The sequence below is a fragment of the Mustela nigripes genome, chromosome 8 (assembly GCF_022355385.1).
Source record: "Mustela nigripes isolate SB6536 chromosome 8, MUSNIG.SB6536, whole genome shotgun sequence".
NCBI classification, from domain to species: domain Eukaryota; kingdom Metazoa; phylum Chordata; class Mammalia; order Carnivora; family Mustelidae; genus Mustela; species Mustela nigripes.
Window position 1 is genome coordinate 21927996 of NC_081564.1, and position 13386 is coordinate 21941381.

The 13386-nt window shown below is 50.1% G+C and overlaps 1 protein-coding gene across 2 annotated transcripts in view; it reads left to right on the forward strand.

Annotated features, from left to right (window-relative positions):
- The first annotated feature begins 6331 nt into the window (after positions 1-6331).
- The window catches only part of NEFH (neurofilament heavy chain), an 8739-nt gene continuing 1684 nt past the window's right edge, over positions 6332-13386 (forward strand). The window contains exons 1-4 of one of the 2 annotated variants that reach the window (XM_059408773.1): positions 6332-7622; positions 9439-9638; positions 10796-10920; positions 12556-13386. The exon at positions 12556-13386 is cut by the window's right edge and continues 1684 nt beyond it. In XM_059408773.1, the coding sequence (XP_059264756.1) occupies positions 6740-7622; positions 9439-9638; positions 10796-10920; positions 12556-13386 (2039 nt within the window). In that variant the 5' untranslated portion in view covers positions 6332-6739. The remainder of the gene's footprint in view (positions 7623-9438; positions 9639-10795; positions 10921-12555) is intronic. The other variant, XM_059408774.1, reaches the window with a different exon arrangement.

Sequence of the window (13386 nt, forward strand, 5' to 3'; positions counted from 1 at the left end):
AAATCCACCCACAAGCCCATGACCTTTGCTGCAGAATTCAGCTTCCCACCTGGTGCCACCCCAGGGCACAGATAAGTGGGCAGGCAGACAGGCCTGCTGTAGTCTTTCATCAGCTGTGGGCCAGTCTCCTGCGGTTAACCTGTGGGTGGATACTGGGAGGAGGAGGCTTATGCAAAACTGCACGTAGTTCAGTTTTTGCTGTTTCCTTCATTAAGGGAGCAGGAGAAGGGAGTCTGCCTCCTTTTACTATAAATCAAGCCCTGCAAAAATAGGACATCTCTAAGGAGGGAGAGGAGGAGGGGAAAGATAAAGAGGACAGAGAATTTGTGGGGAAAGGAGGAGGGATGTGATACAGGGAAAAGGAAAGGAGAGAGGATGGGGAAAGAAATGAAGAAAGGACAGGGCAAGGGAGACCAAGAATGTGGGGCACAATTTAAGGGAAGAGAGAAAAGGAGAAAGAGAAATGCTCAGTTCTTCATAGATAGATACACTTGATCTTTTTTTTTTAAATTTATTTATTTGACAGACAGAGATCACAAGTAGGCAGAGAGGCAGGCGGAGAGAGAGAGGAGGGAGCCCGATGCGGGGCTCGGTCCCAGGACCCTGGGATCATGACCTGAGCCGAAGGCAGAGGCTTTAACCCACTGAGCCACCCAGGCGCCCCAGATACACTTGATCTTAGCCAAAAGGCTGAGAAGCAATCTTCATAGATATATACAAATAATTGCTGAAGTCCAAGAGGAAAAGGAATACTAGGGAAGTCTGCAGACAACAGAGTGAACAGGTATGTAGACCCAGCAAAACTGACCAGCCAGCAGGGATTGGGAGGCTCCAAGCTTAGGTGGTGGTGGGGTGGGGGCGGGTTAAGGTGGTTCACTTTAAAGCCTTTCCCAGTCGTTCTGCAGTGGCCTTCCTCCAGGAGCACACAGGGCTGGGAGCTGTCCATACCCCTGGTGCTGAAATGTCCAGGCGCTCACTGGCAAGACTGCTCAGCCATTGGACAACAACTTGTTAGGCACCTACCATATGCCACCTATTGTTCCAAGTGCCAAGGAAGACAGCAGTGAATAAAACAGAAAAATATCTGAGCCCTTATGAAGCTTACAACCCTTGGGAGAAGAGAACACAAGAGAGATAAGAACTATCCATGTTAGAAAAAGGTCACTTCTAAAATAAGAAAAAAAAGTCACTTCTTTTTTCTTGAAAGTTTCAATGTTATAAACTGTTATTTTCAAGCAAGTGTTGTTTAACAAAATGTATCCTTAGTTAAATAATAGCTTGTTCTGGACTTATATGTGTATATATGTGTGTGTATATATATGTATATATGTGTATAAATATATGTATATATAAATATGTATAAATATATAAAAATAACACTTATATATATAAATGTGTATATATATATATATATGCTGAAGACACAGAATGTTCTATGTGATTTGTCATTTCACTTTTAACAAAATGCTACATCAGTCACAATTTTCGTACAATATTTAATGTGAGAAAAGGTCACATTTTATGAAGAAAAATAAAGGAGGAAGAGAATGAGGAGTTCATCAAATGTACCCTGAAACCATGGTCACATGCCATTCCCCAGAGAGGAGACACAGTGGTGCAGGATACCAAGGCTGGGAGTGAGTCCTTACATAAAGAATATGCTGACATTGGGTCACAGGTCACAGGGACTCTTAGTTGGATGACCCATCAGGGGCACCTTGGTGGCTCAGTTGGTTAGGTGCCTGCCTTCAGCCCAGGTCATGATCTCAGGGTCCTGGGACTGAGCCTGTGTCGGGCTCCATGCTCAGTGGGGAGTCTGCTTCTCCCTTCCCTCTGTCCCTCTTCCTCTCTCTCTTAAATAAATAAAATTTTTCTTTTTCTTTTCTTTTCTTTTCTTTTTTTTTTTTTTTAAGGAGGATCCATCAGAGGCCAGACTCCAACCCTCACCTCTTCTCCCTCTGGGTGCATCTCATTCCTTCACTCTCAGGCCATCTGTGTCTACTGTGCCAGAGAAGTGGGTTCCCACTCTGGGTGTCCAATATCACTTTAGTCCTGGAAAATTTGAGACACTGGGCTCACTTCTGTTTTATCAGAGGGTCAATTAAGGCAACCCACTTCCTCACTTTATTTCCTCAGTTTACTCATCTATGAAATAGCAACTATCATCCTTATCTAGTAAACATGGTTTAAGGAGGTACCAAGGGGAAAGTGGTGGCCGAGTTCTCTCTACTGTACACATGTGGCTGGGTGAGGGAAGGATTTCCCCTCATTGAGGTCACATTCTTTAGAGTCCCCAGTGCTCAACACAGGGTCTAGTTCTATAGCATTGAGTGAATGAAGTGAGTGACAGCAACGTTTGGTTGATGTTCATGGAGAGCTGTATACTGCTTTATCCTTCACACTGCAGCCCTGTTCCCAAAGAGCACTGACATTGGGGCCCACAGGGGTTCTAGATAGTTTTGCCATAAGCTTCTTTGTTGCAAGTGTTTTTTTTTTGTTGTTGTTGTTGTTTTTTACCACATTACTAATTGGCTGTGAGGTAATTTTCCCTTAAAAGATTAAGAAAAACACAACTGGTTGATAGTTTGGTTTGATAGTTTTTTGGTCTCATCAACTGTCTGACGGTTTGGCTTACTTTCTCCATTGACATAGTGCTCCCATTTATATATAATTTAAACAGTAGCCATTATGGTGGTCTATACAGTGGTACAGAATTTTGAACCCAGACCTCCCACAGAACATTGGAATCTTTATCAACAACATGTGACATTATGCCAAGAACAAGCAACTGTGTAGAGAAGGCTTTCACAATGCAATACAAAACCCAGTTATAAATATATATCCTAGTGTTTGGAAATGAATACCTGTCTTGATGAAAGAAGAATTTTTAGCATAAAAACAAGAAAGCGTGATGTTAAATGAGAGAATCAGGAAGCCAAGGAAATGTGTAACTATGAACTATTATTTTTGAGACAAGTACAAGTACAATCCACAAAATAAAGTGAGTTATTTGCACAGTACTGTCGTGAATCTACATATAGTTAAAATGTATTCAAATATTTTGTATTTTCCAACAGTCTTTAAAATTTTGTTATTCAGGGGTGCCTGGCTGGTTCAGTCAGGAGACTGTGCAACTTAGGTCTCAAGATCATGAGCTCAAGCCCCACACTGCATGTAGAATTTACTCAAGAAAATTGTTATTCATGTTTCATTATGTCCTTTTTAATGAACATCTTTCCTTCATTTTTCACGATTTTGTCTCTTATAAGAAAAAAAGACATGATCCACAGGAGCCCAGATTGCAGCCCAGGGAGAACACAGGGAGGAGCCCAATTCTAAGAGGGTCCTTCAGTGTGGGCCACTATGGGAGACACTTGAGAGCAAGAAAGTCCTATGATCAAGTAAGTTTGGATAACACAGCACACTCCAATCACCTTTGGAGGATTTTCAATGTCCATTGCCAAGTCCAGGGTCCAAGAGCTGCTTCACAAGCCCTATTTAACTTCTTCACCCATGAAACTCCTGTCTTCCTCTCCTTTTTTGGAGAAACACTTATTATCCTCAAGCAGGTGCCTTGGGAAATACTGGACTAGGATTTGGGAAGGATTTGAGAATCCTCATCCCGGGGAGACAAGTTTAAAGGTTTATGGGATTCTGTAACCTCAGTGTTTTGTATGTGCCTATCATAAAGCAGGTGCTCAGTAAACAGGTAATGGATGGATGGATGGATGGATGGATGGGTGGATGGAAGAATGAATGAATATGTTATTCTATGAATGAATGAATGAATGAATGAATGACTCTGTTATTCTTCTCATTTCCAAATGGTAATAATTGAGGGGAGGAAGGTGAAAGCAATTTGAGACCCAAGGACTCAGGACAGAACAATTTTTAATTTCTTCTAGACCACAAGTTTGGCTGGAGAACTGATGTAATTTATTCACCCATTCATTCATTCAGCCAATGAGAGTGGTTAAGGGCAGTGTAGTGGATTAGCACTAGAGAACTTGGAGGGGATAATTAACGAAATGTGGAGGTAAAGGAGGCTAAAAATGGCTTCCTGGAAGTGAGTCAGAAGGGTCCTTTGGGAGAATGAACTCGGGGCTCCCACCCTCATCCTATTTTTCCAGTCACACAAATCATGCTTGGGATTTCTTGCTTGGAATTCTCAGGGAGCTGTGATCCCATGGTTGTGGTCCCCTGACCTTGACAGAATTCACCTTGGACCCTGACCCCCAACACTTAAGGAGCTCCCCTCACCTCTCGCCCTCACTGTCAGCTGCTTATCAATCCATCCCACACCCTGAGGAGGTATCTGCGTTATGCGAATGACTGAAAAGACCCAAAGGAACAAAGCTCTGCTGGCAAAATGCCAAGCAGAATGACAAGTAAATGGGGAGCCACATGAGAGCAGAGAGGCTCTGCTCAATCCCCCCTAGAAGCCATTCTCAGAAGCGTCAGACCAGACACTCACCTCCTTCCTCCCAGCATGGACTGCAAACCAGCCCCTCTGCCCCCTGCAAACTGGCTCATGACTGGATCTTTAAATGGGGGGGAAAAATGCTTCATCATGTTCTGCTTCTCCATTCAGAACCAGAAACTCCCTTCCCCCTCCTTCCTTCTCCCAGCGCACTCTCCTTCCAGTAAAATGTGGTTAAAGGGACAGTACCATTACTTCCTCATCTCTGAGGGTCTCTTTAGGACCAGGGGCCCGGAAATGAGGCAGAGAACAAGGAGAAACAAACTGGCAGAGGTCTTTTCTGGGGGAAATCTGTCTGTTCCCATCCTGGGAAGCCCACAGAAAGAAAACTAGTATAAACTGGAAGTGTAGTGGGGATTGAGTAACTGCCTGAGGGGAGGCTCAGATCTGGGAGGGGAGTCTCAAGGCTCCTTCCCAGAAAAAGATGGTGGGAGTCCCAAAGGAGGAGCAGGAAAGCCCAGATGTGTATGTGGGAGAACTTCATAGAAAACAGGGGAATGGATCCCCTAGCAGAAGGTCGAGGGGCTGGGTCTCCAGCTCCCAGAGTAGTCCTGCAGGATCATTCAGCACACTCCTCAGTTCCCAACTGCCTGGCACATATTCATACATCCCTCCTCTCCTGCTCCTAGGTAAAGGCAGAGATTAACGGCTTTCTCACCCAAGGAGCAGGCCCTGTCCTCGGTGCTGAAGCACCAGACACAGCCCTACCCCACTCCCAAGGCATTTCACGTGAGAATGAAAGCCCAAGGAAAAGTGGTATAACACAAGCAGTTGTTAGTGGTGTAACACCAGCATAGCAACCCAAATCCCAGGAGCCCCTTTATCTATCTGACCTCCCATTCAAGATTATGGACGTAAGGGATTTTGGTGCCCTGGAAACCTCCCACCACTTCACTGGGGGCTATGAGGGATGCCTATCACTGTACCCACTTCTCTGTTGTGGAGGTGCTGGGGGAGGGATGACAGATGACAAGTCAAAGTGCAGGAAATGAGGAGGAAAGAGGGAGAAAGGACTTTCTAGTTGCGGGAAAGGGGCTGCCACGTTCACAGGCAGTATATGGGTTCCCTTGCCCTAGTTCAGCCAGAGACTCCCCCAAAGTAGATGCCGCTGGTGGGTCTCTAGTTGCAGCTTATCCCAGGGCAAGGTACAGGTGGGAAAAATGGGGTGGGGGAGGCGCAACTTCTCCAAGGTCATTTAGCCAGCAAACTGTGAAGCTGACCTCAGACCATAGATCTTGACCTGAATGACTCCTAGGACACCTGTCACTTCCCCCCACCCCACACAGGCTCTAGTCCCCCCAACTTCATGCCCAGCCCCCACAGAAGCCCCACTCTGGGTTCTCTGACCCTTCCACAACCCACGTTCCTCTGGCCTATTCAGAGGACCCTCTGCCTCCTTCACTGAGAGCCCTCCTTGCTGGGGCCAGCTTCAGGGTCTCCTTCCTATACTGCAGGGACCCCTGGGTCTCCCATCCTGGCTTCCCTCTCTCCATCCTCTGAGATGTCTCCCATACCCCAATTCAGAGTGCCCTTGCCGCCCTTCCCAACTCCAAGTCCCCCTCCCCTATTCCTTAGCGGGCTGCGTTTCTTCCTGGCGGCTTCCTAGGTATTAGGGAAAGAGTATTTCTATTCAGGAGTCTTCTATCTCTACCTTCTGTAGCATCCACCAGAGTCCATTTAGGATTACTTTGCTCCCTCCCCTCTTCCGGACTGGCTCCAGACACGCTGCACCCCCTATCCTGAATCCTAACTTTCAGGAAAATTTTGTGCCCCCCACCCCCAATTCAGGGGTCTCTTCATCCTACTGACTACAGAGTCATCCATCGCTCCATCCCAAAGGCACCCTGTTCCTATTCCCACCAGGACTCCCTTGTCCTCTTCCTATTTTGGGTCTCTTCTCTATTTCCGAGCACAGTAGCAGGGTCTTCTGACTCGCATCCAGGGGTCCCCACCGTTCCACTCCAGGAGTCCTGTACCTCCTAATCCGACCTCGGAGTGCTCCACTGACGCTGCGTTGATTCCCCTTCACTCCTGAGTCCCCCTGCCCCGCCCCTCTCACTGCGGCGGAGCGGCCCGGGCAGCCCCGGCGGAGGCAGAGAGGGCGGGGCCCTCCTCTCCTGCCGCCCCCCCCCACTGCCAAGGGGCTGGACCCGACCCGGCTGCTATAAAAAGGCCGGCATCCCCGTGCTGCCGCAGTGCCTCCCGCCCCGTCCTGGCCTTGGGTATACCCCTCCGCCGGCGGCCGCACCTGCTCCCGCCATGATGAGCTTCAGCGGCGCGGACGCGCTGCTGGGCGCCCCGTTCGCGCCGCTACATGGAGGCGGCAGCCTGCACTACGCGCTGGCCCGCAAGGGCGGCGCGGGCGGAGCGCGCTCTGCTGCGGGTTCATCCAGTGGCTTCCACTCCTGGGCGCGGACATCCGTGAGCTCCGTGTCGGCCTCCCCGGGCCGCTTCCGAGGCGCAGCAGCCACCTCAAGCACCGACTCGCTAGACACGTTGAGCAACGGACCGGAGGGCTGCGTGGTGGCCGCAGCAGCGGCCCGCAGCGAGAAGGAGCAGCTGCAGGCGCTGAACGACCGCTTCGCGGGCTACATCGACAAGGTGAGGCAGCTTGAGGCTCACAATCGCAGCCTGGAAGGCGAGGCGGCGGCCCTGCGGCAGCAGCACGCTGGCCGCGCCGCCATGGGCGAGCTATACGAGCGAGAGGTGCGCGAGATGCGCGGCGCTGTGCTGCGCCTGGGCGCGGCGCGCGGCCAGCTGCGCCTGGAGCAGGAGCACCTGCTGGAAGACATCGCGCACGTGCGCCAGCGCCTAGACGACGAGGCCCGGCAGCGGGAGGAGGCCGAGGCGGCGGCGCGCGCACTTGCGCGCTTTGCGCAGGAGGCCGAGGCGGCCCGCGTCGAGCTGCAGAAGAAGGCGCAAGCGCTGCAGGAAGAGTGCGGCTACCTGCGGCGTCACCACCAGGAGGAAGTGGGCGAGCTGCTTGGCCAGATCCAGGGCTGCGGCGCCGCGCAGGCGCAGGCGCAGGCCGAGGCGCGCGACGCCCTGAAGTGCGACGTGACGTCGGCGCTGCGCGAGATCCGCGCGCAACTTGAAGGCCACGCGGTGCAGAGCACCCTGCAGTCGGAGGAGTGGTTCCGAGGTTCGTGGGCGCGTGGGGGAGGGGGCGCCCCCTCCTGGCCGGAACGGGTGCAGTCGGCTGCAGGCTGTGCCGTTCAGCTTCCCCCTTTGTTAAATAACAGTTTCCCCCGGGTCTCTGGAGACACCCCTCTCTCCCTTCCTTGAAATTCTGGGTTGTCCTTTGGCTGCCCTCCTCCAGGGTCCTTATATCTGTCCTGAGACTCTGGGTCCCCTCTGTTGCCCCAGCCCAAGATTAGAGAGCCCCACTCTGAGGTCCCTTTCTATCAGGTTCCTTCTACAGTTCCAAAGTAGTGCCAGCTTCCAGTTACAGGTACTGGGGAGCCTTTGCCCTTCAAAGTAACTTGCCTTCCCTGCCCAGCACTGCTCATCCCTCTTGCCTGCACTCTGCAGGGGACCTCATTCTCCAGACCCCTATCAGGCTCCTCCCCAGTGGGGCATTCTCACATCCTTTCTCCCGGGAGATACCATCACCTCAGCCAATGGGTGCATGACGCTGAGATGGTGCCTTAATGTCCTCTCTCCCCTTGAGAAGCTGGAAGCTTCTCAAGCTCCCCCCTCCTCCAACTCCATGCTGCTCTGAGTCAGCTAGATTGCAGCTGCAGCAGCTCTGAAGCTGTGCCCAGCAGCTGCAGGGTGACCTTGGGCAATGTTTGCCTTCTCTGGTTTTCATTTCTTTGGGGGTTGAAAGGGGAGGGTGTTGACCCGCTGAGCCTCTTACTCAGGGGAAGCTACATGATCCTTCCTGAAACTGTGTAAAACTTTTGCATTTTCCTTGGGAGAGGGTGCAGAGGCTCCAGCGATTTTCAAATCGGTCTGTGTCAACAGAGGTAAGAAGCCTCGCCCACCTTGATGGTTTCTAAGTCTTTGCCAATGCTAGCAGGGAAAGCCAGGAAAGCTGGGACTCGGATGCCTGGTTTTCCCCATTTTCCTCTCCTTTGCAGTGGCAGTGCCTTCCCTTCCCCCATCTCTGCAGCAAGACACCTCCCAAAGCAAACCTCTCTGCTCTCTTGGGTTTTGCCCTTTACACAGACAAACCATCCTAGGACTTCTGGCCCACCCAGCTGGCTTCCTTTCTCCCCTTTTCACCTTCCCAAGACTCATGCCCTGGCTTTTATTATCTTGGGATTCACGATATTCACTTTTGGGAGATGTAGACTAGTCTTCAGACCTCCTCCGGTCCTAGAAGGTCTTCTGGGAACCAGCAGCCCATTGTTCACAGGGGCCAGGGTGTGGCTGCCATTGACACAAGGATTCCTGTACTAGCGAATGCGCAGCCAGGTGGGGGAAGGGACAGAGAAGCTGGCATGTGGGCCCCCCAGGCTCCGCAGTGACCTTGGGCTCTGCAGAACCAAAACCTGCAAGGAAGGGGCTGTGGCTTCTAGTGGCTCACAGCACCTTCATGCCTCTAGAGGTCACAGGCTCTTTACCTTGTTCCACCACAAGCTCAGAGTTAAGCCCTGTCAGCCAAGTTTCACATCTGAATTCCCAGCATTGACAGCTGGGTTCAACCCAGCTGAACCAGGTATTAGGACCAGAAATGGAGCGTCCGCTGTCCTATGGGGTTTCAGATCTTGAATTTGGGGAGACAGTCTGACTGTTGGAACCAGACAGACACTAGATTTGAATCTACTGCTTATTACTAGCTGGCTTTGAACGGTAGTAATTTGCCTATCACAAAGGAGAGGGTAGGTTAAGAATCCAAGATGGCACCAGGTGCTCAGTGGGTCTTCAAGCCATGCATGTCACCTTTGGGATTTGGGCTCTATAATCCAAATCTGGGTGTGTTTAACTCTGTGCCCTGTCTCCTTCTCCCACAGTGAGACTGGACCGACTATCAGAGGCGGCCAAGGTCAATACAGATGCCATGCGCTCAGCACAGGAGGAGATAACAGAGTATCGCCGTCAGCTACAGGCCAGGACCACAGAGCTAGAGGCTCTCAAAGGCACTAAGGAGTCACTAGAGAGACAGCGCTCTGAGCTGGAGGACCGTCATCAGGCTGACATCGCATCCTACCAGGTGGGCAGGGATGAGGCAGAGAGCCAGACTACCTTCCCTGCTCAGGTGATCCTGGACAAGTCACTGTCCCTCTCTCAGCAGAGTTGTAGTGGCGAAGACTGTGGGAGGGCCTTGGAGTAAGACATGCAAGGGGTACCAGTATGTCTTTCTAGCTGAGTCTGAATTCCTCCAGTGCAATGGGGGAAAAGAAAAAGCATGTCCACTTTGCAGAGCTGTGAAGGTTAAAGAGATGGATAGACTTTCCATGAGATGAGTGTGAGCCTGCTCAGCAGGGTGTGGGTCATGGTGGGCATTTGGTAAACTATAACCAGCATCTGCAAACATGGGTAGCCTAGGGAAGGCCTTGGCAGATTCCTTCCATTAAAGATAGCTGGCAAAAGAAAATGACTCTTATTTTTTTTTTTTTAAGATTTTATTTATTCACTTGAGAGAGGGAGAGCATGAATAGGGAGAGAGGCAGAGGCAGAGGGGAAAACACACTCCCCACCAAACAGGGAGCTTGATGTGAGGCTCAATCCCAGCACCCTGGGATCATGACCCCAGCTAAAGGTAGCCACCCAGACACCCCAAAGATGACATTTCTAAAGACCTCATAATGTGAGTTAATATATGGGGACTGTGGATAAATTAGGAAATGGTGAAAGCAAAAAAGAGGCAATAAAAATCAGCCCTAATGGTTCACTTTCAGCAGTGGCTAAGTGAGCCTGGGGACAGGGGAGAAGTTTCCATTGCTATTTAGCGGGTTTCTGTGTATGGCTTCAGTCCTCAGCCACAGGTGTTTTCTCAGCCCTGACTGTTCAGTAGGCACTTAGGAGCATTGGGAGCCAAAGCAGACAAGGCTCTGTTCCTTCAGAGCGTTTTCTAAGTTCAGAAGATCTGTAAAACTTCACCTGTCATCCCATTGACCATTGATAACCATTATTGGTGGCTGGTGTGTTTCATTCTAAACCACTCCCCAGGCTGAGGTTGTACAGACATGCAGCAGGATTTTTGCTCCAGGTGGTTTCCACGTCCACAAATGAGGCTCCCATAGCTTTGGCAGTGTGGGTGTTGGCCCCAGTGACTGCTTTGGGTTTGCATGGTGTGCTCCAGCTTCTCCGGTGCTGAGGGCCAAGTGCTGGCTGGTGTGTGATGTGTGTGTGACCTCACCTCCCCAGGAAGCCATCCAGCAGCTGGATGCTGAGCTGAGGAACACCAAGTGGGAAATGGCAGCCCAGCTCCGAGAGTACCAGGACCTGCTCAATGTCAAGATGGCTCTGGATATTGAGATTGCCGCTTACAGGTGAGGGGGGCTGGGGGGCCTTTGGGATGGTGGGGAGCTCTTGTGTTCTTATGAGAAGCTTTGCACTGAGTTTCAGGTTCCCAGCAAGATGGCATGCCTATCTTAGAGACAAAAAAGAATTTTTTTTTTGGTGGTAAAATATATAGGATATGGAATTTTCTATTTAACCATTTTTAAGTATACCATTCAGTGGCACTAAGTACATTTACCTTGTGCAACCGTCACCACCATCTATCTCTAGAACTTTTTCCATCTTCCCAAACTGAAATCCTGTGCTTACTAAAGAATTACTCCCCACTCCTTTTTCCTTCTTTCCTCTGGTCCTAGCAGCCATCATTCTACTTTCTGAAATAAGTCTGGAGGGTGGCTTCTTTTCATTCTGCCAGTGACTTAGAGAATTAACGTTCCTCACCCCTCACCAAATCTGGCCAGGTAGAGGCCTGCTTTGGAGGGAAAGGAGGTACCTGAGTTGTCAGAGGGACAACTCACTTAGCGCTTTTTTGGTTTTGTTTTGTTTTTAGCTCTCTGGGCTTTTGTTTCCTGGGGAAGTAAAATGGAGATGGTAATAGTACTCCTGTCACAGGGCCACGGGGAGGAGGAACTAATCCAGTTCTGAAGCAAATCCGGATACAGCTGGGTGGCCGTAGAGAAAGCCTTCAGTAAATGGTAGCCAGGAGATGGCCCTGAGACCTCCCAGCAGAGCAGTTTGTTGCTGCGGGGCAGGCTGACCCAATGATCTATCCCAGTTGCTGGCAGGTGACCCTTCATGTCCCACCTCTTGGGTCTAGTCTGTAATCTTGCTGCTCAGAATGCAGTGGGTGAACCAGCACAATCAGCATTTTCACAAACCTGTTGGAAAGGCAGATTCTCAGGCCCCACCCCAGACCTACTGAATCAGAATCTGCATTTTAACCAGATTCCTGGGGGATTTGTATGCTGTTAAGTTTGCAAAGCGCAGGTGTAGGGTAATCCCTACACCTATTGTGAGTCAGGCACTGCCAGGTCCTTTTTATTTCTTATCTCATCGAAACAACCCTCTGAGGGAGGGGCTCTTATGACCCTCTTTTTGCCAATGAAGAAACTGAGACTTTAAGAGTCAGAATGGCTTGGTTGAGGTCTACATACTTACTGAGTAGGAAAGAGCAGACACTGCCATCCCCACCCTATTCCTAAAACTCAAAGGATGAGAAAATAAGTGACTGGGGACTCTTGAAATTCCAGTGGGAATTCTAAGACCTCTTATGTTGATATTAAGTCCCCAGAAGTCCAAATTTATAAATGAGAAATTGTTTGCTCAGGCTCCCACCTTCCTCTTGAATATTTTAGTTGAGGGAGAGTTACTGTAATTTTTGTTAATACAGGTGTTCTCTCTCGAGGGCCATTTTGGGGTGGGGGCATTGTTTTAGAAGTTGGAGCCTTAGCCGCATAAAACAAGAGCAGTGCCATTAGGGTACAGATTCTGGGTTGTCCCTGGGACTATTTCCAGACTCAAATTGTCCAACATTCACATTCCTTCCTCTACCAAAGTCCATATCATTGGATTCTTTGGATTTTCAGAGTAACTCAAGAAGACCCCCAACTCATCAGTCTGCTCTGAGTTAATAATAGTAATGTGTTCTATTATCCATTCTGCAGAAAACTCCTGGAGGGTGAAGAATGTCGGATTGGCTTTGGCCCCAGTCCTTTCTCCCTTCCAGAAGGACTTCCCAAAATCCCCTCTACATCCACTCACATAAAGGTCAAAAGTGAAGAGAAGATCAAGGTGGTAGAAAAATCAGAGAAGGAAACCGTGATTTTGGAGGAACAGACAGAAGAGATCCAAGTGACTGAAGAAGTGACTGAAGAAGAAGAAAAAGAGGCCAAAGAGGAGAAAGGCGAGGAGGAGGAGGAAGCAAAAGGGGGAGAAGAAGAAGCAAAATCTCCCCCAGCAGAAGAGGCTGCATCTCCAGAAAAGGAAGAGGCCAAGTCACCAGTTGGAGCCAAGTCCCCAGAGAAGGAGGAAGCTAAGTCCCCAACTGAGGCCAAGTCCCCAGTGAAGGAAGAGGCCAAGTCCCCAGAAAAGGCTAAGTCCCCCATGAAAGAAGAAGGAAAATCACCAACTGAGGCCAAGTCCCCAGCTAAGGAAGAGGCTAAATCTCCAGCTGAGGTGAAGTCCCCTGAGAAAGCTAAATCTCCCATGAAAGAAGAAGCAAAATCTCCAACTGAGGTCAAGTCCCCAGAGAAGGTCAAGTCCCCAGCTAAGGAAGAGGCAAAGTCCCCTGTGGAGGCCAAGTCACCTGTGAAGGCCAAGTCCCTGGTGAAGGAGGAGGCCAAGTCCCCAGAGAAGGCCAAGTCCCCGGTGAAGGAGGAGGCCAAGTCACCTGAGAAGGCCAAGTCCCCAGTGAAGGAAGAGGCCAAGTCCCCAGTGAAGGAAGAGGCCAAGTCCCCAGAGAAGGCCAAGTCCCCAGTGAAGGAAGAGGCCAAGTC